The sequence below is a fragment of the Lithobates pipiens genome, unplaced genomic scaffold, assembly GCF_037356315.1.
Source record: "Lithobates pipiens isolate NorthernLeopardFrog02 unplaced genomic scaffold, aLitPip1_a1.2 Scaffold_28, whole genome shotgun sequence".
In the NCBI taxonomy this organism is placed as follows: Eukaryota; Metazoa; Chordata; class Amphibia; order Anura; family Ranidae; genus Lithobates; species Lithobates pipiens.
In genome coordinates this window covers 141,804,661-141,826,029 of record NW_027507789.1, presented here as the reverse complement: position 1 = coordinate 141,826,029, position 21,369 = coordinate 141,804,661, and the positions used below count along the sequence as shown (strand labels likewise).

Here is a 21,369-nt window from a genome sequence, read left to right as displayed (position 1 = left end):
TCAAGCGGCAGTACCCGGAGATATCTGTAGACTGCGCTTTTTAATTTTACCTTTGTGAGTAAGTTCTTTTACTTTACCAATAAATATTGCCTGCTACTTTATTACACTATGGGCAGTTTTCTTTCCTCATATTCATTGAAAACAACATATCCCTGAGATGAGAAACAGCTGTTTTGGGATTGGCATATAACAGAAATTCCTGGACCAGTGTATAGCAACACAGTGGCTAATACTGTGGAGGTGCTTTTACCCCTGCAGGAGCAGGGAAGTCGGTGAGTGCAAGATTCACCTGTTGCACGGATATCGCACTGGGTTTTTACCCCCCCCCAAGGAATATTTGCACTTGGCACTTTTGGACCTCTTTTCACATTTTTCAGCACTGCTAGTTATGGACGCTGGTTTTAAAGCATTTGCATCACTTGTATGTGTAATTTAACATTATGCACTTGTCATTTTAAATACAACGGCGGTGTCTTATTTTTTCATTTTTTATTTTTATTTTTATCCTGCATTTTACTTGTTTTCACATTTATTATTTTTCATCACGGGGTACAATTTAACATTTAATATATTATCATTCATTAGTATTTGATAGATATCTAAGAATGTCTTTTTTGCATATTGTGTGACGCTTTGGTTCATTATATACAATATAAGCACTTTACTGTTATGCACTAAATCCCTCCATTTAGACTAATGTGTTGTGAATTATCCTGTGGGGCTTTAAATCAGAACCAAACCCATTAAACAGTTTCCCAAAACAGTTACATTCAAAGCATATTGTGAATGATAACTGTCATGGCTGCTTATGCTCTCAACCAAACTGTCAAGCCATCAACTGTCACGCGTTATAACAAAACACATGTGCAGCGCCATGGCAACTGCAGATCACACAGAGAATAAAATGACAGCTTAAACAATAGGAGGGTTTACAACTAGTTCTGCTTTAAGCAGTTGCAGAAACAGTTTTTTCTCTTGGAAAAAAAGGTTTAAAGTTACTCAGCTTTCAAAAATGAATTAGAACATTCCTGCAGACGATATTGGAAGTGTTTTTAAGTGTTGAAGAATCTTGAGTAGCTGCAGCTCCTGAAAAGAGCTTCTTATTAAAGCGGAGTTCCAGTCTGGGGGAAAAAAAAGTCAGCAGCTACAAATACTGTAGCTCCTGACTTTAATATAAGGACACTCCAGGAATCCAGCGGTGTCCATTGGCTTTGGGTGAAGGCAAGATGGAGAAATTTGTATCTTTTTTTTCACACAAATAGAGATTTCTTTCTGTGTTATTTAATCACCGCTGTTTTTATCATTATTTGCAAAATAAATGAAAAGTACAGAAAATGTAAAAGAAAAAAAAAAAACAGTGTTTTTGTTTGTTCCTTATATTCATTTTTTTGCAAATAATATTTCTTCATAAATTTAGGCCAACATTTATACTGCTACATTTCCGTGAAAATAACCCAAAATCAGTGTATATTATTTAGTCTGGAGTCCACAAACCATGGTGTGTATCTGAAAATCGATCAATCCTGATGTAATGACAGTCTTTCATATCTTGAGGCTTGAAAATGCTAGGACAGGACATATATCCCCCAAATTACCCCTTTTTGGAAATTGTCCAAGGTATTTAGTAAGAGGCATGACTAGTTTTTTGAAGTTGTAATTTTTGGAAAATTAAAGAAAAAAAATGTTGTTTTTTTGTTTTGTTTTTTACATAATGCGTCTGTCTTTAAAAACGTTGTATAACGAAATTCATATTGTTTATTGCCTTACACGGTTATGCTCTATTTTAAAGCGTGACATGTTTAACATCTGTTTACGTGCCATAACATTACCTTTAAATTTTATCAAACAAACAATCGGGTATTAAATTGTATTTTTGTGCAGAAGATTATAAAAAGTGTACTTTTGCAAAACAAAAAACTGAGTTTGAAAAACTGCTGCGCAAATACCGCGTGACATAGAAAATTGCAAACCCAACATTTTATTCTTTAGGACTTTTGCTTTAAAAAAAAAAAAAAATTATATATATATATATATATATATATATATATATATATATATATATATATATATATATATATATATATATATATATATATATATATATATATATATATATATATATATATATATATATATATAGTGTTTGTGGGTTCTAAGTAATTTTCCAGCATTTTACATGTAAAAACTGTCAGAGAAAGCCTGGTCTTCAAGTGGTTAAAAAAAAATTATCTTTTTTTATGAAATAGTTTTTTTTCTGTGTTTTTATGCCGCCTTGTAACATCCTTTATAATAACAATAATAATAATAATAATTCTCATGAGCTCCTGAACATTTTACAAGTGGTTTCCATCATTAACTGGAAGGAGACCAGCCACCAATATCAATGCCACCCTTTTGAACAAAAACACATCTTTCCAGCACAGCGTTCTGGTGTGAACAGTCTCTTAGCCTAGGTTCACAATTGTGTGGGTCAGGAATACTTGCAAAAACACACAATGCTCCCGACGTGTAGACAAAACCCACTACTCTTCAGCCATTCATTTTTAAAGACACCGCCACGCATTGGAAAACGTGGTGTGGTTTCTTGCATGCCAAAACTCATACTGCTGCGGCATGATCGTAACCACTTCCAGCCCGAAGGACATCATCTGACGTCCTCCGACCTCCTGAATAGGGATGAGCCGAACACCCCCCTGCGAACAGACCTAAACTTCGTGTGAACTTTAGAACCCTATTAAAGTCTATGGGACTCGAACGTTCACAATCTAAAGTGCTCATTTTAAAGGGTAATATGCAAGTTACTGTCCTAAAAAGTGTTTGGGGACCTGGGTCCTGCCCCAGGGGACATGGATCAATGCAAAAAAAAGTTTTAAAAACGGACGTTTTTTCAGGAGCAGTGATTTTAATAATGATTAAAGTGAAACAATAAAAGTGTAATATTCCTTTAAATTTTGTAGCTGGGGGGTGTGTATAGTATGCCTGTGAAGGGGCGCATGTTTCTGGTGCTTAGAACTGTCCCTGCACAAAGTGTCATTTGTGCAGGAAAAAAAGTCTTTTAAAATCACTTGCGGCTAAATTGTCGGCTCCCGTAATAAAGAGAACATTCAATGAGTGTTCTCTGTATTAGCCGACAATTCATTCATTCATTGATAAAAAAAAAAAAATAATAAATAAAAAAAGCGTGGGGGTTCCCCTAAATTCAATTACCAGGCCCTTCAGGTCTGACATGGATATTAAGGGGAACCCCGCATCAAAAAAAAATAAAAATTGACGTGGGGGTCCCCCTAAAAATCCATACCAGACCATTTATCCGAGCACACAACCTGGCAGGCCGCAGGAAAAGAGGGGGGACGAGAGAGCGGCCCCCCCTCCCTCCTGAACCGTACCAGGCCACATACCCTCAACATTGGGAGGATGCTTTGGGGGTCTGTGACCCCTCAAAGCACCTTGTCCCCATGTTGATGAGGACAAGGGCCTCATCCTCACAACCCTGGCCGGTGGTTGTGAGGGTCTGCGGGCGGGGGGCTTATCAGAATCTGGAAGCCCCCTTTAACAAGGGGACCCCCAGATCCCGGCCCCCCCTGTTTGAAATGGTAAGGGGGTACAAAAGTACCCCTACCATTTCACAAAGAAAGTGTCAAAATGGTTAAATAAGACAAACACGCTTTTGAAAACTTCCTTTATTAAAAAAAAAAAAAAAAAAAAAAAAAAAAAAAAAAGATTCCAGCGGTGCTAATCCACTCTTGCTATCCAGCGACGAATCTCCGGGGTCCAGCGATGGATGATCATATCCAGCGACGGGGGATCTCTCAGTCCAGCGCTGTCCATACATCCTTCTTCTGTCTCCATTGCGGAGACACTGCGGAGATCCCAGCGCTGGTGTTTCTTATATTAGGAGGGTGGGGCCACTCGTCACCTGACCCCGCCCCCTGTGACGCTGGTGAAGGGAGCCAGGGGTTCCCCAGTGACGTGTGGGTGACCCCCCCTCTGATGTAACGGAAACCTGCGTTACATCAGAGGGGGCGGGTTCACCCACACGTCACTGGGGAACCCCTGGCTCCCTTCACCAGCGTCAGAGGGGGCGGGGTCAGGTGACGAGTGGCCCCGCCCTCCTAATATAAGAAACATCAGCGCTGGGATCTCCGCAGTCTCTGCAGTGGAGACAGAAGAAGGATGTATGGACAACGCTGGACTGAGAGATCCCCCGTCGCTGGATATGATCAGCCATCGCTGGACCCCGGAGATTCGTCGACCGCTGGAATCTTTTTTTTATTTTTTTTATTTTTAATAAAGGAATTTTTCAAAAGTGTGTTTGTCTTATTTAACCATTTTGACACTTTCTTTGTGAAATGGTAGGGGTACTTTTGTACCCCCCTACCATTTCAAACAGGGGGGGGCCGGGATCTGGGGGTCCCCTTGTTAAAGGGGGCTTCCAGATTCTGATAAGCCCCCCGCCCGCAGACCCTCACAACCACCGGCCAGGGTTGTGAGGATGAGGTCCTTGTCCTCATCAACATGGGGACAAGGTGCTTTGAGGGGTCACAGACCCCCAAAGTATCCTCCCAATGTTGAGGGTATGTGGCCTGGTACGGTTCAGGAGGGAGGGGGGGCGCTCTCTCGCCCCCCCTCTTTTCCTGCGGCCTGCCAGGTTGCGTGCTCGGATAAAGGGTCTGGTATGGATTTTTAGGGGGACCCCCACGTAAATTTTTTTTAAAATTTGATGCGGGGTTCCCCTTAATATCCATATCAGACCTGAAGGGTCTGGTATGGATATTTAGGGGGACCCCACGTCAATTTTTTAAAAAATTTGACACGGGGTTCCCCTTAATATCCATGTCAGACCTGAAGGGCCTGGTAATTGAATTTAGGGGAACCCCCACGTTTTTTTTTTTTTAAATCAATGAATGAATGAATTGTCGGCTAATGCAGAGAACACTCATTGAGTGTTCTCTGTATTACGGGGAGCCGACAATTTAGCCGCAAGTGATTTTAAAAGACTTTTTTTCCTGCACAAATGACACTTTGTGCAGGGACAGTTCTAAGCACCAGAAACATGCGCCCATTCACAGGCATACTATACACACCCCCCAGCTACGAAATTTAAAGGAATATTACACTTTTATCGTTTCACTTTAATCATTATTAAAATCACTGCTCCTGGAAAAACTGCCGTTTTTAAAACTTTGTTTTGCATTGATCCATGTCCCCTGGGGCAGGACCCGGTCCCCAAACACTTTTTAGGACAGTAACCTGCATATTACCCTTTAAAATTAGCACTTTAGATTTCTCCCATAGACTTGTATAGGGTGTTCCGGCTTTTCGAATTTGCTGCGAACAGCCCAAATTGTTCACTGTTCGCTGAACAGGCGAACAGGCAATGTTCGAGTAGAACATGAGTTCGACTCGAACTCGAAGCTCATCCCTACTCCTGAACTTTCAGTAGTTGTAGCTGGAAGATGGCTGTAGCTACAGGCATTATTCCAGTATCTTTTTTTTTCAGCTGGTGATGCACTTTTATGGAAAAATGGTAAATAACAACTGGATTGCTTTTACATGTGGCAGGAGGGTGTTCGATCATCTTTATGGTATGAGAAACACAAGGATTTTGTCACTTCTGGTGTCGCTGTGATATAAACAAGGCCATTATTGGCTTGTGAAAGCATCTGATTAAACCGATCCCAATTTGAGTAGATGCTTTTAAAGGCAGAGGAGATATTTGGAGTCTAACACAAGGGGGTGCTGATAAATACTGAGCCTCACCCAGAAAAAATTGAGCGAAGCTGTAAATTGCAGGGTTTACTGGGCAATTTGTCAATATTCAATGGTGCAAAAACAAAACTACCTATGATTTTAACGTATCTTTCCTTTTAGGCCCAGAGTCAACATAGCAGCACCTCAAGAAAAATTCAATGTGGAAGAGCATAGGACCATAATCAAGTTCCTGTTTCTCCAAGGGAAAGGTGAGAAGCAGATCCCTACTGAAATGTCACAAACTTTGTGTGACAGTGACCCTTCATATGCAACAGTTAAATGTTGGGTTGAAATTTTTAAAACTCCATTTTGGTGTTGAAAGTGAGAAACCCAGTGGAAGGCCTGTTTCTGTCTCTGTGCCTACAAATATGAAAGCCATCCATGGCTCCCTTCTAGATTGTAAGCTCTAACGAGCAGGGCCCTCTGATCCCTCCTGTATTGATTTGTATTGTAAGTGTACTGTCTGCCCTCATGTGGTAAAGCGCTGCGCAAACTGTTGGTGCTATATAAATCCTGTATAATAATAATAATAATGGCACGATCATGGAGGACCACCGAATATCAGCCAAAAGTATTGCTACATATCTGTGAATATCACGTGAGAGAGTTGGTGCCATTTTCCACGACTTTGAAATGAGAAAGCTTGCAGCAAAGTGGATCCCAAAACGTTTAACCTTTGCAGGCACAGAGACAGAAACAGGCCTTCCACTGGATTTATCACTTCCAACACCGAAATGGACAGTTTTAAAATTGACGGCCCAATGTTGCAAATGAAGGATCACTGTCACCCAAAGTTTGTGACATTTCATCATGGATCTGCTTCGCACCTTTCCCTTGGAGAAGGCAATGATCCTATGCTCTTCCACGCTGAAAATTTCTCAAGGTGCTGCCATGTTCACTTTGGACATTAAAAAGAAAGAGAAGTTAAAATAATTTTTTTGCACCATTGAATATAGACAAATTGGCCAGTACACCCTGAAGTTTACAGCTTCCTCGCTCAATTTTTCTGGGTAAGGCTCAGTACTTATCAGCACCCCCTTGTAGACTCCAGATGTCTCAGTAAAGAGAACCTGTCACTGACCAAGCTTTCACAAAAGATGTCCATCCCTTGGGAAACGAAAAAAAATGACATTAAAAGAAAATGCAAGAGACAGTAAATATTCATTTGCGCAAAGGCGAATAAATACACAAGTCCCACATATGTAAACAGCGATTGCCGCGCATATGTAAGGTATCGCCAATGTTTGAGCAAGAGCAATAATTCTAGCACCAGACCTCCTGTGTAACTCTAAACTGGTAACCTATAAAAGCTTTTAAAGCCTATGGAGATTTTTAGGTACGGTAGTTTGGCACCGTTCCACAGGCGTATGCAATTTTAAAGTGTGACACGCTAGGTTCGTATTTACTTGGCATAACACACACACATATATATATATATATATATATATATGTGTGTGTGTGTGTGTGTGTGTGTGTGTGTGTGTGTGTGTTACCTAACAATGGGTATTACGTCATTCTTGTGTGCAATAAAATGCAAAAAAAATAAATTTCCCCCCAAAAAAATGTGTTTAACCAGTTCCAGACCAGCGATGTACCTGGATGTTACTGGACTTTGGGTGGTTGTTCTGGGAGATGATGCTGGCATCACCCCAGTACCATTTTTTAAAGCTGGCTCTCTTGTCAAAGCAATCCTAGTGGCTAACTAGTCGCTGAATTGCTTTTACAAGCAGCAGAAGAGGATGTCTCCCACTCTTGCCACGGCTTGCTCAGGCTCTCCCGTCCCACCGGGATCAGGTTTGATCGGCTCTTGGCTATAGTAACCTGGAAGTTATAACCTGACATCACTTCTGGATTACCCAGATGTCAACGTCGTACTTTTTCAAAAAGAATCTAAAGCATTCAAAAACACAGATCTTGGCATCTTCAATTCTTTTAAGAGCAGAGGAGGTATTTTGGGTTCTTATAGACCCCAGATCTCTGCATAAAGAGTACATGTCACTGCCTATTACTGTCACAAGGGATGTTTACATTGCTTATAACAGCAATAGAAGTGATTAAAAAATGTAAGCAACGGTGTAACAATAAAGTCCCGGTTCACGTCGGAGTGCTTTGCTACATCACATGTAATTGGCACTGCAGTGCAACTCAAATGTGATGTCCATGCAATGCGATTTCAGTCATACAGATAGTATAGCTGAATTTGCATCACATTCGGACCAAACTTGCATAGGACCTTTATTTGTGGTCCGCACCAAAATCGGATTGCATGGTGTTCATCGATTCATGTCCAAACTGTCAGTTCGCAGTGCGATATGCAAGCTGAAATGGGGATATCATTAACATTGTATTGACACTCCTAGCAGTTTGCATATGACAGTGTGAACTTCCATGCGAGTCGAGTGAGATGCAGGATCCGCAGTGGATTCACCGGCATGTGAGCGGTGTAGAAAAAATGATCCGCACTCCGGTTGTTGCTCTTAAAATTTCTTCATTTTATTGAATAGCCACAGTAAACAAACACTGATTAAATGAATTGACGCAATTCAGCCTATAAGGTCTTAGTCATAACCATCATGGGCGGGTTCACATAGTGAACCAGCCCAAAAACACACACAAACAGCGATCGTCCAACACGTGAGATATCACCGTGAATGTCAAATCTTGGGCAGTAATTTTAGCACTAGACCTCCTCTGTAAATCTAAAGTGGTTAACTGTAAAGGCTTTTAAAATGTCACCCTGTGAATAGTAGTAAAATTTAAATTTTTTGTCACAAATTTAAAGTGTGACATGTTTAGTATATATTTACTGGGGTAACATCATTTTCCATATTTTGCAAAAAGAAAATTGGGTTATGAATTGTGTTTTTTGCATTAAAATTTTCTCCGAAAAAAATTACAAAACCCACAACTTTATTCCCTATGGCCTCTGCTTACAAAAATAAATAAATGTGATATATATAAATAAATGTGATATATCGATATATATATTTGGATTTTTTTTCATGTAGGAGAGTAATGTTATAATTGACCTGGGACTTTTCCCCTGTGTTTCTCATGGGATACAAAATTTCAACACCCACCATTTTATTCCCTGGGGCCTCTATGTTAAAAGAAAAAAAAATTGGTGTAGTGGTTAGCACTCTCACCTAGCAGTAAAAAGGGTTGCTGGTTCAAATCTCAACACGACACTACCTGCCTGGAGTTTGCATGTTCTCCCTGTGCCTGCGTGGGTTTCCTCCGGCTTCCTCCCACACTCCAAAGACATGCAGGAAGGTTAATTGGGGTCTGTCCAAAATTGGCCCTAGTATAAGAATGGGGATTGTGGACCTTGGCTTGTGGGCTCCTTGTGGGTAGAGACTGATGTGAGTGTGCAATGTACAGGGATAGGGACAATTGTAGATACTCACTCTGGATGGACTGGTGTCTTTATTCAACCTTACTAACTAACTATATATATATATATATATATATATATATATATATATATATATATATATATATATATATATATGTAATGTTTGGGGGTTCTCTGGAACAAAAATTTAGATTTTTTTTTTAATTCAGCAACATGGGGTGCAAAGTGGGTGGAGCTTGCATTAAATTTAATGTTTCATATCTCAGAAACGGAACCGGCATAAACGCTTGTTTTTGCGGCACAAATCAGCACATACGTGGCACAAACAATGGTATATTTTTATTCAAGTTTTACAAACATGGGGTGACAACTTCACTCAGCTGTAGAAGAAGAGGAATGCAAGAATGGGCCTGGGACTTTTTTCCATGCGTTTCTCACGGGTACAACTGCGTATTCAAATGAATGGTCTGGCGCACCCACGATGTGTGCACGCAAATTCGCCACACATATGTGAACTGAGGCTTAGCGCAGGGAATGCAGGGTACAAGAAAAGCACCCCCGTTAGAGCTGTGAATGCGCTGAGCCCTCTGTGTGGGGCATTTAATAATAAAATGACATAATACAGAGAAGAAAAGTGGCACTCAACTGCCAGCCCTCTGTGTGGGGTATGTAATAATAAAATGACATAATACAGAGAAGAAAAGCGGCACTCACCTGCCCAGCCCTCTGTGTTGGGTATTTAATAATAAAATGAAATAATACAGAGGAAAGGAAAGAACTCTCACCTGCCCTCAGCAGACATCTTGTTGCTAGGAAACAGTGTCAACTTCCGGGATAAGCCCAGCGTTTGTGGACTGTACCAAGACGAAGTAGGCGGGGTTGGTCAGAAAGAACCGTCCACACTGATGTATTATACAGAAGCCATTGTCGGGGCAGTGCAGTGGGATAGCGCCCCCCGGGACAGCGATGGTAGTGCCCCCGGGGGTTGTGTGGAATAAAATAATAAAGTCGTGTGTAGAGTATGGGAGGACATTGTGTAGAGCATGGGGGGGAGGTAGCGTTGCTGTGCCTGTCAGTACATTGTGTACAGTATGGGAGGAAGGCCCGGCTCTGTGTGTGAATGGTACGTGGCCGTTCCCTACAGTGTGGCAGGGAAGGAGTTGCCCGGATCCGCCCCGCCCCGTTGCTCCTGCTTCAGGCTGGACGGGGCAGTGAGCGGCGTGTCCCAGAGGCAGAGTGCCGTGTGGAGGGCCAGCCGGGGGCAGGTAGGACAAAGACGGCGGCTGGTATATCCTTGTTCCCGGGGTCACCTTTCTATCGCTGGGCCATGCTTGTACATGAGAAGGTCAGGGAGCGGATAACAGGGGGGGGGATATTCATTATAACGGATACATGAATGGCCCTATAGAGGGATCACACAATACTAGTCACCTTCAGTCCAGAGACTGCCCCTGCCTGCACTACTAGCTTCTGGCACTAGATGTCCTCAGTGTGGTGGTCATCCTGGGAATAGATGCTATAAAGGAGAAGCGGCACAGTGATAGGCTCATCTCCCTGTCACTCTGTTCTCTCCTCCTATCAGCATGCTTCTTGTCAAGCATTGTAGCTGGTTGTATGACACTTTCGCTCGCACTCCAGGCGTGCTGTACAAAGACTACAAGGGGCTGACACCAGGTCACATTCATTTTAAAAATCCACCCAGTGATGTATTCATGGTTATAAATCTGCACTATTTATGTCTTTTATATCTGCTTGGAGTGCAGCTTTAAAGTGGAGCTCCACCTAAAAGGGTGTCTGCCGCCCCCCCCTCCCCCCACGCTGTCACATTTGGCACCTTTGGGGGTGGGTACCTGGTTTTGACATCTACCTGCTCCCACTTCCAGGGGAGTTTGCCACAGGGAGACCAACTGCCCCCTGCCGCCGGCCCATTCACAAAACACTGCAGGGAACTGGCTGTGAACCTATAAGACCCCTTACACCCTGGAGGTGGTTTCAGGCGCTTTAACGTTCTGCTCCACTGTTTGGTAGACTTAGGCCGCATACACACGCGGGGACTGTTCGCCCAACTTTGTCCGTCCAACAGTTTCGGCAAACAGTCCGCTCAAACTTAGCATGGACGGACATGGCCACACACGACGGACGAACAGTTTGCTGAAACCGTGCGCGATGACGTGAACGGCACGTACGACGGGACGAAAAATACGACGTCCTATACACTGCATTATAGCTTTCGGCGTGAAAATCCTTTCTGAGCATGCGCGCAACTTTGTTTGACGAACAAGCCTACACGAGCGGACTGTTCGCTGAAACAAGGTTTCAGCGGACAGTTTTACGGAATTTCCGAAAAACCTTGTCCGTCCAACTGTCCGCTGAAACTGTCCGCTGAAAGCCCACACACGAGCGGACTGTCCGCCCAAACACTGTTCAGCGGACAAAGTTGGGCGAACAGTCCGCGCGTGTGTACGCGGCCTTAGTAAAAAAAAATAGTAGTGTGTACTAGACTTAGAACATTAAAGGGTTAAAAAAAAAAAAAAAAAAGCCCCATCTGCAATCCCAGTGTGAAAGCCCAAGCGTTTTACCGCTAACGTGGCCGCGCTGTCAATGTGACAGGGGCTCTAAGGGTTCACTGCTGGTTTCCCTTCGCCAAGATGGCGGTGGCAGCACCCGAGAGCCAACTGAAATATGGGCTCAGGTGAGGACATCATTGGAACCCTGGACAGGTAAGGCCTCTTTCACACTACCGATCCGTCAGTTTTTCAGGCAGAATTAAACGGACGCTCTGTAGAGCTCTATGGAGCGTCAGATGTCAGCGGTGACATGTCCGCTGACATCCAACACGCTCCGATCCGAAAAAGTGTTACAGAGGAAAAAACCTACTTTTCCTTCCATCATCGGATCGGGTGACGACGGACACTGCGGTCCTTGTCATCTGATCTCCCATAGGGGAGAGCGGTTCTCTGACAAATCCGTCCCTGCGCAGTGTGTAGAGACGGACCTGTCATCTTCCTGCTCGACGGAGCGATCCCCGCTAAGCAAGCGGATATCCACGGGGCAGATGGTCACGGATCCGCCCCGTGTGAAAGGACCCCAAGTGTCCTAATATTAAAAGTCAGCAGCTGCAGTATTTATACGGTATTTGTAGCTGCTGACTTTTAGTTTTTTTATAAAGGAGCCTGGAGCTCCTCTTTAACCACTTGACCACTGGGAGGCTTTACCCCCCTTCATGACCAGGCTGTGTTTTGCTTTCCGGCACTACGTTACTTTAACTGGTAATTGCATGGTCAACAAACGCTGTACACAAATGAAATTTATATTATTTTTACCACACAATTAGAGCTTTCTTTTAGTGGTGTTTGATCACCGCTGGGATATTTTTTATTCTTAGAAAAAAAAAAAAACATTTTAACCACTTAAGGACTAGCCTCGTTTTGAGATTTTGGTGTTTACAAGTTGCAATACTTTCTTTTCACACCGTATTTGCGTAGCGGACTTACATGCACACTTTTTTTGGAAAATATTCACTTTTTTGAATAAAAAAAATAAGGCAACAGTAAAGTTAGCTCAATTTTTTTTTTATATTGTGAAAGATAATGTTACGCCAATTAAATTGATACCCAACATGTCACGCTTCAAAATTGCGCCCGCTTGTGGAATGGCATCAAACTTTTACCCTTAAAAATCTCCATAGGCGACATTTAAAAAATTCTACAGATTTCATGTCTAGGGCTACAATTATTGCTCTCACTCTAATGATCGTGGCGACACCTCACATGTGTGGTTCGACCACCGTTTTCATATGCAGGGGCTACTCACGTATGCGTTCGCTTCTGCGTGCGGGCTCCTTGGGACAAATTGGTTTAAAATGATTTTTTTTTCTTATTTATTTGACTTAATTTTTTTTTTTCACAGTTTAAAAAAAAAATAATAATAATTTGGGTCACTTTTTTTACTATTACAAGGAATGTAAACATCCCTTGTAATAGAAAAAAGCATGACAGGTCCTCTTGTATATGAGATCTGAGGTCAAATAGTCCTCAGATCTCATATTTGGACTAAAATGCAATAATAAAAAAAAAAAAAGTGACATTTGACAAAATTACTTTGAAAACATGTGCCTTTAAGAGCTATGGGCACGTTTTGATGTCGCTTCCGCCCTGCTATGGCATGGAGATGGGTGGGGGGCATCTTAGCCTCACTCGTCTCCATACTCAGGTAAGCGGCGGGAGGGGGGCCCCTCTCCCGTCGCCGATAATGGTGATCTCGCAGCGAATCCGTCACAGAGACCACCATTATCGTAAATACGACCGGCTCCTGAAAAGATGAATATCTCGGTTGTGGCAGCAACTGCTGCCGTTACCGAGATATCCATCTTCAAAGTGCCGTAGTATGTGTACAGGAGGTGGTCGGCAAGTGGTTAAAGACAAAACAATATTTTTTATTTTTATTTTTTTACTTTCTGCTATAAAACATATCCAATAAAATCTAATTTCTTCATAAATTTAGGCCGAAATTTATTTTGCTACATGTCTTTGGTAAAAAAAAAAAAATAAAAAAAAAAAAAAATCACAATAAGTGAATTTTGGTTTGAGTGAAATTTCTAGCATCTACAAACTATGGTGTATATACTGGAATACATTTTATATTTATATATATATATATATATATATATATATATATATATATATATATATCTCTGTGTGTGTAACTTTCAAGGACTTGTAGTGGGACTGTGACAGGCAATCTGCCACTAACTGCCACTGACCTCACCAGTGGCACTAGTACAGTGACCAGTGCTAATACTATACACTGTCACTGTACTAATGACACTGGCTGGGAAGAAGTTAACATCTAGGGTTAACTGTGTGCCTAGCAAGTGTTAACGTGTGTAATATGTGCAGCTTTTTACAAAAAATCTGTTTGTTCATTCGTTCTCCCTGTTTTGCAGGGAGAAGAAACAGGACATTCCCTCTGTACAGAGCCCTGTGTTGTTTGTCAACAAAGGGCTTTGGGCTGTGATTGGACACAGCCGATCAGAAGGTCCCGGTCATGAATCATGGTCTGAAACCTGTGGCCAAAATTCTGCCAGTCCCACCAAAGCGGGGGTCTGCCAGGGGGAAGGGGCTTGGTGCACACGCGTGCCCTGAACCCGGAAGACAGTGCCGATGTACAGGTACATTGCTATGCCTGTAGGAGCTGCCCGTCCACAGTAAAATGGGGGCAGGCAGTCGGCAAGTCCTGGAAAATAAAACCCTTGCAGTGGCACTCCCCATCCCCCCGCTCTACTTCACATCTTGTGTTGCCCTGCCTCCCCCCTCCACCTTACTTTATTTGTGCTGCACTTTTCAAGAGGAGACCCTCCCTCTGGTCTCAGGTCCCATAAGAGAATGCTGCTTTAAGTCTAGGGGGTAAAAGAATAAAGGTGTAATTCCTACACTTTTCCTTGTTCCAGCTCTCTCCAAGTCTCCATGTTGTGGGCGGGCCCCTGCTGTTTTCACATACAATGCAGGACTGTTGGCCCTGCATTGTACATGATGACATTGGCATGCAACAATCAGCCAGAGCTCTTGGAGAAGAGGCTTCAGAGGACCAGCCACACAGATGGAGGAAGCCTGTCAAAGCAACAAGTACGGTTATTATCTTTTCCAGCATGTAAACTGAGCTGCCCAGGCACAGCTTACATCTCCAGTATAGTCCCCGTGTGCTGCGATGCATGCACAGGAGTGACCTCATCCCACGCTGGCCAATGAAGATGGCCAAAGAGCAGCAGAAGATGCTGGTGAGGCACAGGGACTATTGGAGGAAAGTAAAGTTAAGCTCCAATTTAAGCATTAAATCCTTGCAGTGTGCAGAGGAGATTCAGATTTTTCTTCCTGAAGTGGGGCTTTAACCACTTTATGCCTGCACTATTGTCAATAAATGTCTACAGCATAGCTTTCCAGTTCTGGGGGCACAACCGGAGACCTTTGTGTGGCTTGGACACAGCAGATCACAGATCAGGTAAAGGCAAATCACAGTGGCCCTTTACCATGTGATCAGCCAATGTGAGTCCAATCACAGGCGAAAAGGAGAGCTGATTTGTCAGGGCACAGTGAATAGAGCATTTACACTGATAATCTGTGCAGCCACATCAGTGCCCTGATAATCAATGCACACCTATAGCTTATCAGTGCAACCTTATCAGTGCAACCTCGCCCTCCTTATCAGGTCAGTGCCTCCTTATTAGTGCCTTCTTATCAGTTCCCATTAGTGCTTTCTTATCAGTGCCTTCTTATTAGTTCCCATCAGATCAACCTCGTCAGTGCCTCCTTATCAGTGCCCATCAGTGCAACTTCGTCCGCGCACATCAGTGAAGAAGATAAATTACTTATTGTCAGAAAAACTGTCTTTTTGTTTATGTAGCGAAAAAAATAAAACTCCAGTGGTGATTAAATACCCCCCAAAAAGCTCTATCTTTCTATTAAAAAAAAATAAAAGAAAAATGATCACCATTTCATGTGCATACACGCAATTGTCATTCAAAGTGTGAACACACTGAAAGCTGAAAATTAGCCTGGGCAGGAAGGGGGTGAAAGTGCCCGGTATTGAAGTGGCTGAGGGCTCATTTACAGAAGTGACAGCCCTCGCTGCCCTAATGAAGAGCAATCTTTAGTAGATTGGTTTTCTGAGGACTGTTGACAAGCAGATGGGAGGCCTACTCCCCGCCTGTTTTAGCCCTGAAAGCCCACACCACTACACCTAGACTGTGTGCTCCATAGACAGAGATGTTATGAAGGTGAAGTCAAGCCATTAACAGTGACTGGATTTGGAGCTGAAAAGACAGGTCAGAGTCTCTAGAATTACGCCTGGTACCCTGGCGTGAGGGAGTGATGGCATTATTGATCTTGAGGGAAAAGTCATGGAGGGGACGTGGGAGGTGGAATATTACCAGCTGGGTTTGAGGAAGTGATGTGACATCCATGATGATATGTCAGTAATCTTAGAGGAGATTGAAGAGGCGAGCAGATGAAATAGATTTGGATGTCGCTGGCATAGAGATGGTATTTGAAGCTGTGGGAAGTTATCAAGTGACCAAGGGAGGAGGAGTAGATGGAGAAGAGAAGGGGTCCAAGAACTTAGAATGTCTTACCCATTTTTTGTTCATTGTGCTGCATACCCCACTTGTTTGATGTACAAATAAAATAAAGTATTGGGGCGTCTGCCCTAATACCAGGATTAGAGGTGTGGGCATCTTTGTCAAACCTCCTTGTTGGAGTCTATTACATGTGTTTAATTGAGTGACATGGGTGAAGGTGTGAATTGTTGCCAAATCACCAGAGATGTTTATACAGTAAGCTCATGTTCACATCGGGCTGTTTTGACATGCGATTTGACATGTCAAATCAGCGGCTATTGCTGGCAAAGGCACCGTCCAAAACAGTGCGATTCTGGCTCTTCCGTGCCGCACTGATTCCCAAAAGTAGTTCCTGCACTTTTGGCGATTTCAACAGACATATGTGCAGGATCTGAAATCACTCCAAAAGTCAGACTGACATGCGGGTGTGAAATCCTGTGAGTTCAGCTGAAGTGTGAACCTAGGTGACAGATGGCAATGAAGGCTCCAGCTCCTGTTTACAGATGCTTGTTCCGGTCTGAAGTAGGTGGCCTGTATGACACCTTCTGTGAGACAGATGTGTGGCTATAAATGGTGGGAAATGTTCCTGACACTAATTAGAACTGAGGAAGCTGTTTGGATGACTTACACAATGTCTTTAACCATTTCTGGACTGCATCCTGTAGCTTTAGCCCTGGTTCACATTGCCACAACTTGTCTTTTTTGTTGTTTTTTTTTTTTTTTTCTCCCTGCAGAACAGTGAGTAAAAACAGTAACATTGCCTAATAAAAGCAGCACACTTTACATACATTACACTTGTTATACACACAGTTAACCCCTTGATTGTCCCTAGATGTTAACCTCCTCCCAGCCAGAGTCAGTAGTACAGTGACAGTGTATAATATTAGCACTGATCACTGTGTTAGTGTCAGTTACCCCCCGCACTTTTGCAGTCCCACTATAAGTCACTGATCACTGCCATTACTAGTGTATAAAAAAAATCCTGCATGCATACCTTAGTTTGTAGATTTTTATAACTTTTACACAAACCAATCAATACACACTTATTGGATTCCACTCCCCCCCACCCCCACCCCCCAAAGACATGTAGCAGGATACATCTTGGCATAAATTTAAAGAGGGATTCCGCCCAAAAAAAAAAAATTAAAAGCCAGCAGCTATAAATACTACAGCTGCTGACTTTTAATAAATGGACACTCACCTGTCCCGGGTTCCAGCGATGCCGAGGCCGATCGACCGCTCGGGCCTCGGCTGCTGCCGCCGCCATTCGAGGTGAGGGAATCAGGAAGTAAAGCGAATCGGCTTCACTTCCCGGTTCCCTACTGCGCATGCGCGAGCGGCGCCGCGCAATAGGAAATCTCCGCGCTGTCACTGGGACCCGTGTGTGTCCCAGCAGACAGCGCGGCAGGGCAGGAAATGGCATAGACTCCCGTGGGAGTCTATGCCCGGAAGTGGGTGAAAATACCTGTCTTTGACAGGTATCTCCACCCCCTCCCCCCTGAAAGGTGTCAATTGTGACACCGGAGGGGGGGGGGGGGGGTTCCGATCAGCGGAGGTTCCACTTCAGGGTGGAATCCCGCTTTAAGAAGAAATTTAGATTTGACTTGTTGTTTTTTTTATTGGATATGTTTTATAGCAGAAAGTGAAAAATATTGTGTTTTTTTTTTTTGTTTTTTACTTTTTAGTGTATTTTGCAAAAAATAAAAACTCAGTGGTGATCAAATACCACCAAAAGAAAGCTGTATTTGTGTGAAAAGAAATTATATGAATTGTATTTGGGTACAGTGTTGCATGACCACAGACTGACCAGTGCTGAATAGCAAAAATTGGCCTGTCATGAAGGGGGTAACATCTTCCGGAATTCAAGTGGTTAAGTTTGTGACTGAATGTGACTAACTACTTGTAGGTATAACATAACATGACATGAATAGGTATTGTTTTTTTCTGATTGATGAGCAAAGAGCAAAGAGCCAAGATTCTCCTGCAGTGCAAAGTGTGAGTGTCTGCAAAGGACCCCTGCTGACCCCCTCCTACTCACCTTCCCAACTCTCCCTTTCAGCCAGCCCTGTGGGTGACTAGTTGGACTGGTGACGTCAGTCCCTTGATTGTTAAGCCCAAGCCTCATCAGAGAGGAGGTCCCCTGTTGGAATTAGTTTAGCGGGTTCTAAAAGAAGACACCCCCAGGTTCTGGATGACATGCACAGATTACTTCTAGGGTACCATCAGAACTTCTGGGAAGCACACAAAGCTCCCCTCCCCAAACCTCTTTATTGGCTACTGAATGTGACAAGTAGGCTCGCTGGCCAATACGAAATTGGCACACCAGAGGCAGGGGGATAGATTGTAAGCCTGTTAGCAGGATGTCTTCACATGAGTGGCAGTGTCTACCACCTCTGAAAAGTGATCTGAACGGGGGGGCTAGAGCAGCAGCTGCCAAATGTTCAGGGGGGTTTTGTATTGAAATACCATGATACAACCACAAGCCAAGTGTTTGGGCTGCAGTTGGGGCATGTTCCCATTGACCTTAATGGGTGTTACATAGTTCCATAGTAGGTGAGGTTGAAAAAAGACACAAGCCCATCAAGTCCAACCTAAGTGTATCTGTTAAAATTGCCACAGCCATAAAGCATTGTGTACAGCCCTGTCCAGCTGCAGCGTATGGTCAGGTGGTGGTAAGTCCACGGCTTGACTGCCTGTTTTTACCACCCCCTGCCCCCATGTGACGGTAGCCTAATTCTGGTCAACAAACGATGATACAATGGTTCGCTATAACATATAATGCAATGACTGTGTCCTTCAGAAGGGGACTGTTTTGAACATTTTTTTTTTTTTCTATCAAAAAGAATGATGGCTTCTAGCACTAAATTCAATCTTTTTGAACTGAATTGGACTTTTGTATTTGAAGGAGGTATCCTTGATTTGACAGAATGTAGAAATTTTTTTTTTTTTTTTTTATTCATCCGTGCATAGCCAACATTCGGACCCAGGGCCGCGGTACCAGGCAAGGCCACAGGTTTACTTTGAGAGCCTATAAGAAGAAAGGAAGCCCGCTGTAAGAAGTAGCTGGAGCGTTGGTGGCAATTCACATTGCTAAATTGTCGGCAGCACAGCACATTTCACACATATCGGCAATGTAAAACAGAAAACCTGTCATGGCAGATGTATGAAGATTCTGCTGCTCCTTCCATTCTGTCACATGGCTGTCACAATGTCCAATTTGCTTGTAACGCTTTGAATCACTGACCTGGAAGAACAAGTATCTGAATATCAGACTTATTTGATCTGCATAGTAACTTGTTCCAGGTCAGTAAGTCAAACTATTGGAGCCGGTGAGTCAGCCTAAAAACTAGGCAACTAGTGTTTTACTGATGAGGTCATCAGTGGCAATCCTTATATTTTTCTCATGACAGGTTTATCTAAACCACTTCAATACAGTGCCATATCCAAAAGATGGCTACAGCGCTGCTCTGTTGTTCTGGGAGGATGTCCCCCCAGAACACGCCTCCCTCGCACCCCCTGCATTGGGCACGCTCTGTGATCGCTGTGTCCTTCTGACACAGCTAATCACAGATCAAGGTAAGGGGCCAATCACAGTGGCCATTTACCATGTGATCAGCTGTGTCCAACAGCTGACCACGTGTAAAAAGACTTGATGGTTATTGGCATTCCTTTCTACACGTGCCATCATAGCGTGAAGAAAGGAGAGCCGGTAACCGAAAAGTGTGACAGGAGATATTTACACTAATGTTCACGGCTCTGATCATCAGTGCCCTGATTCTCAATGCAGCTCCAACAGTGCCAATCAGTGGCCATAAGCCACCTCATTGCGCACCTGTGCCCATCCTGGCAGCTTCACCAGTGCTCATAAGTGCGCACTCGTGCCCATCATTGTAGCCTCAACTGTGTCCATCAGTGCAGCTTCATCAGTGTGCACCCATGCCCATCATGGTGGCCTCACCAGCGCCCATCAGTGCAGCCTCATCTGTGTCCATTTCTGTGTCCATCAGTGTGCACCAGTGCCCATCATGGCAGCCTCATCAGTGTGCACCCTGCCCATCATAGCAGCCTCACCAGTGCCGCTTCATCAGTGCACACCTATGCCCATCAGTAAATCTTCATCAGTGCGCAACCCTTGCCCATCATAGCAGCCTCACCAGTGCCGCTTCATCAGTGCACACCCATGCCCATCAGTAAATCTTCATCAGTGCGCAACCCTTGCCCATCATAGCAGCCTCATCAGTGTGCATCCATGCCCATTATGGCAGCCTCACCAGTGCTCATCAGTGCACATCTGTGGAGAAGAAAAATTACTTATTTGTAAAGTTTTATAACAGAAACTAAGAAAAATAAATAAAGAGAACAATACTGTCAGTTGTGGTCCTGGAGAAAGGGGGAGCCTAGAATTGGGTTTTAAAGTAAACCTGTCATAAGTCTTTTTTTCTCTATGCCTGGTTGGGTGTTGCCCTTTGCACCAGTACAGTGAATGCAGGGCACTGTGGGGCTAAAGACTCGGGACTTCTTGTGGTGGGCAAGAGGTACTGCATGGGGCAACTCCGGATTAAAGTGTAAAATAGTAAGACTAAATAGTAGTTCAGCCCAAGTTGTTTAGTTGCTTTTTTTTATTTTTTATTTTCTAATACTGCCTGGCTGATTTTTTTTGTTTTTGTTTTGTTTTTTAGGGAACAAAATTCAACCCAGCTCTACGAGTCACTTCTATAAACAGAATGTGAGTGATAATGTCATGTCTTTGGGTGTCTGCAAGCTGCATATTCCACGTAGGAAAAGTTGATATTGTTGTTTGCTTACTGAAAAGCCAGCAGTAGCTATTGTTGCTTTTTTATCTACATAGAGCTAACTAGTATGCATTGCCATTCTTACACCTTAGGAGAGCTCTCAGCCAGGCAGTGGGTAGTTGGACTGTGAATGTCGCCAAGTTATAATGTCTCTGGTTAGTAGAGTTATTTTTTTATCAGACCATGCACTTAGGGCCAGTTCACACCACATGCAGTACATCAAAAACGCATGGAAAGTAGGTTACCAATGGCATGGTTTACACCAGTGCTTGCAGTTCCAGTGCGTTCCAGTTCCAGGAAAAAACGTAGAATGTGATGCATTTTTTTTTTGCACTGGACTGTAGTGGAATGCAGTAGAA

General features: G+C 43.3%; 2 protein-coding genes across 8 annotated transcripts in view; one reads left to right on the top strand and one right to left on the bottom strand.

Moving 5' to 3' along the window:
• The window catches only part of CCDC40 (coiled-coil domain 40 molecular ruler complex subunit), a 188,852-nt gene extending 178,730 nt beyond the window's left edge, over window positions 1-10,122 (bottom strand). The window contains exon 1 of one of the 2 annotated variants that reach the window (XM_077459623.1): window positions 9,892-10,122. In XM_077459623.1, the coding sequence (XP_077315749.1) occupies window positions 9,892-9,908 (17 nt within the window). In that variant the 5' untranslated portion in view covers window positions 9,909-10,122. The other variant, XM_077459625.1, reaches the window with a different exon arrangement.
• An 86-nt stretch (window positions 10,123-10,208) lies between these two features.
• The window catches only part of TBC1D16 (TBC1 domain family member 16), a 269,316-nt gene continuing 258,155 nt past the window's right edge, over window positions 10,209-21,369 (top strand). For 3 of the 6 annotated variants that reach the window (XM_077459630.1, XM_077459631.1, XM_077459626.1), the window contains exons 1-2: window positions 10,240-10,371; window positions 20,897-20,943. The gene's annotated coding sequence lies outside the window, so the exon portion shown is untranslated. Of the gene's footprint in view, window positions 10,372-10,432; window positions 10,452-20,896; window positions 20,944-21,369 lie in introns of those variants that run through there. The other 3 variants (XM_077459627.1, XM_077459628.1, XM_077459629.1) reach the window with 3 other exon arrangements.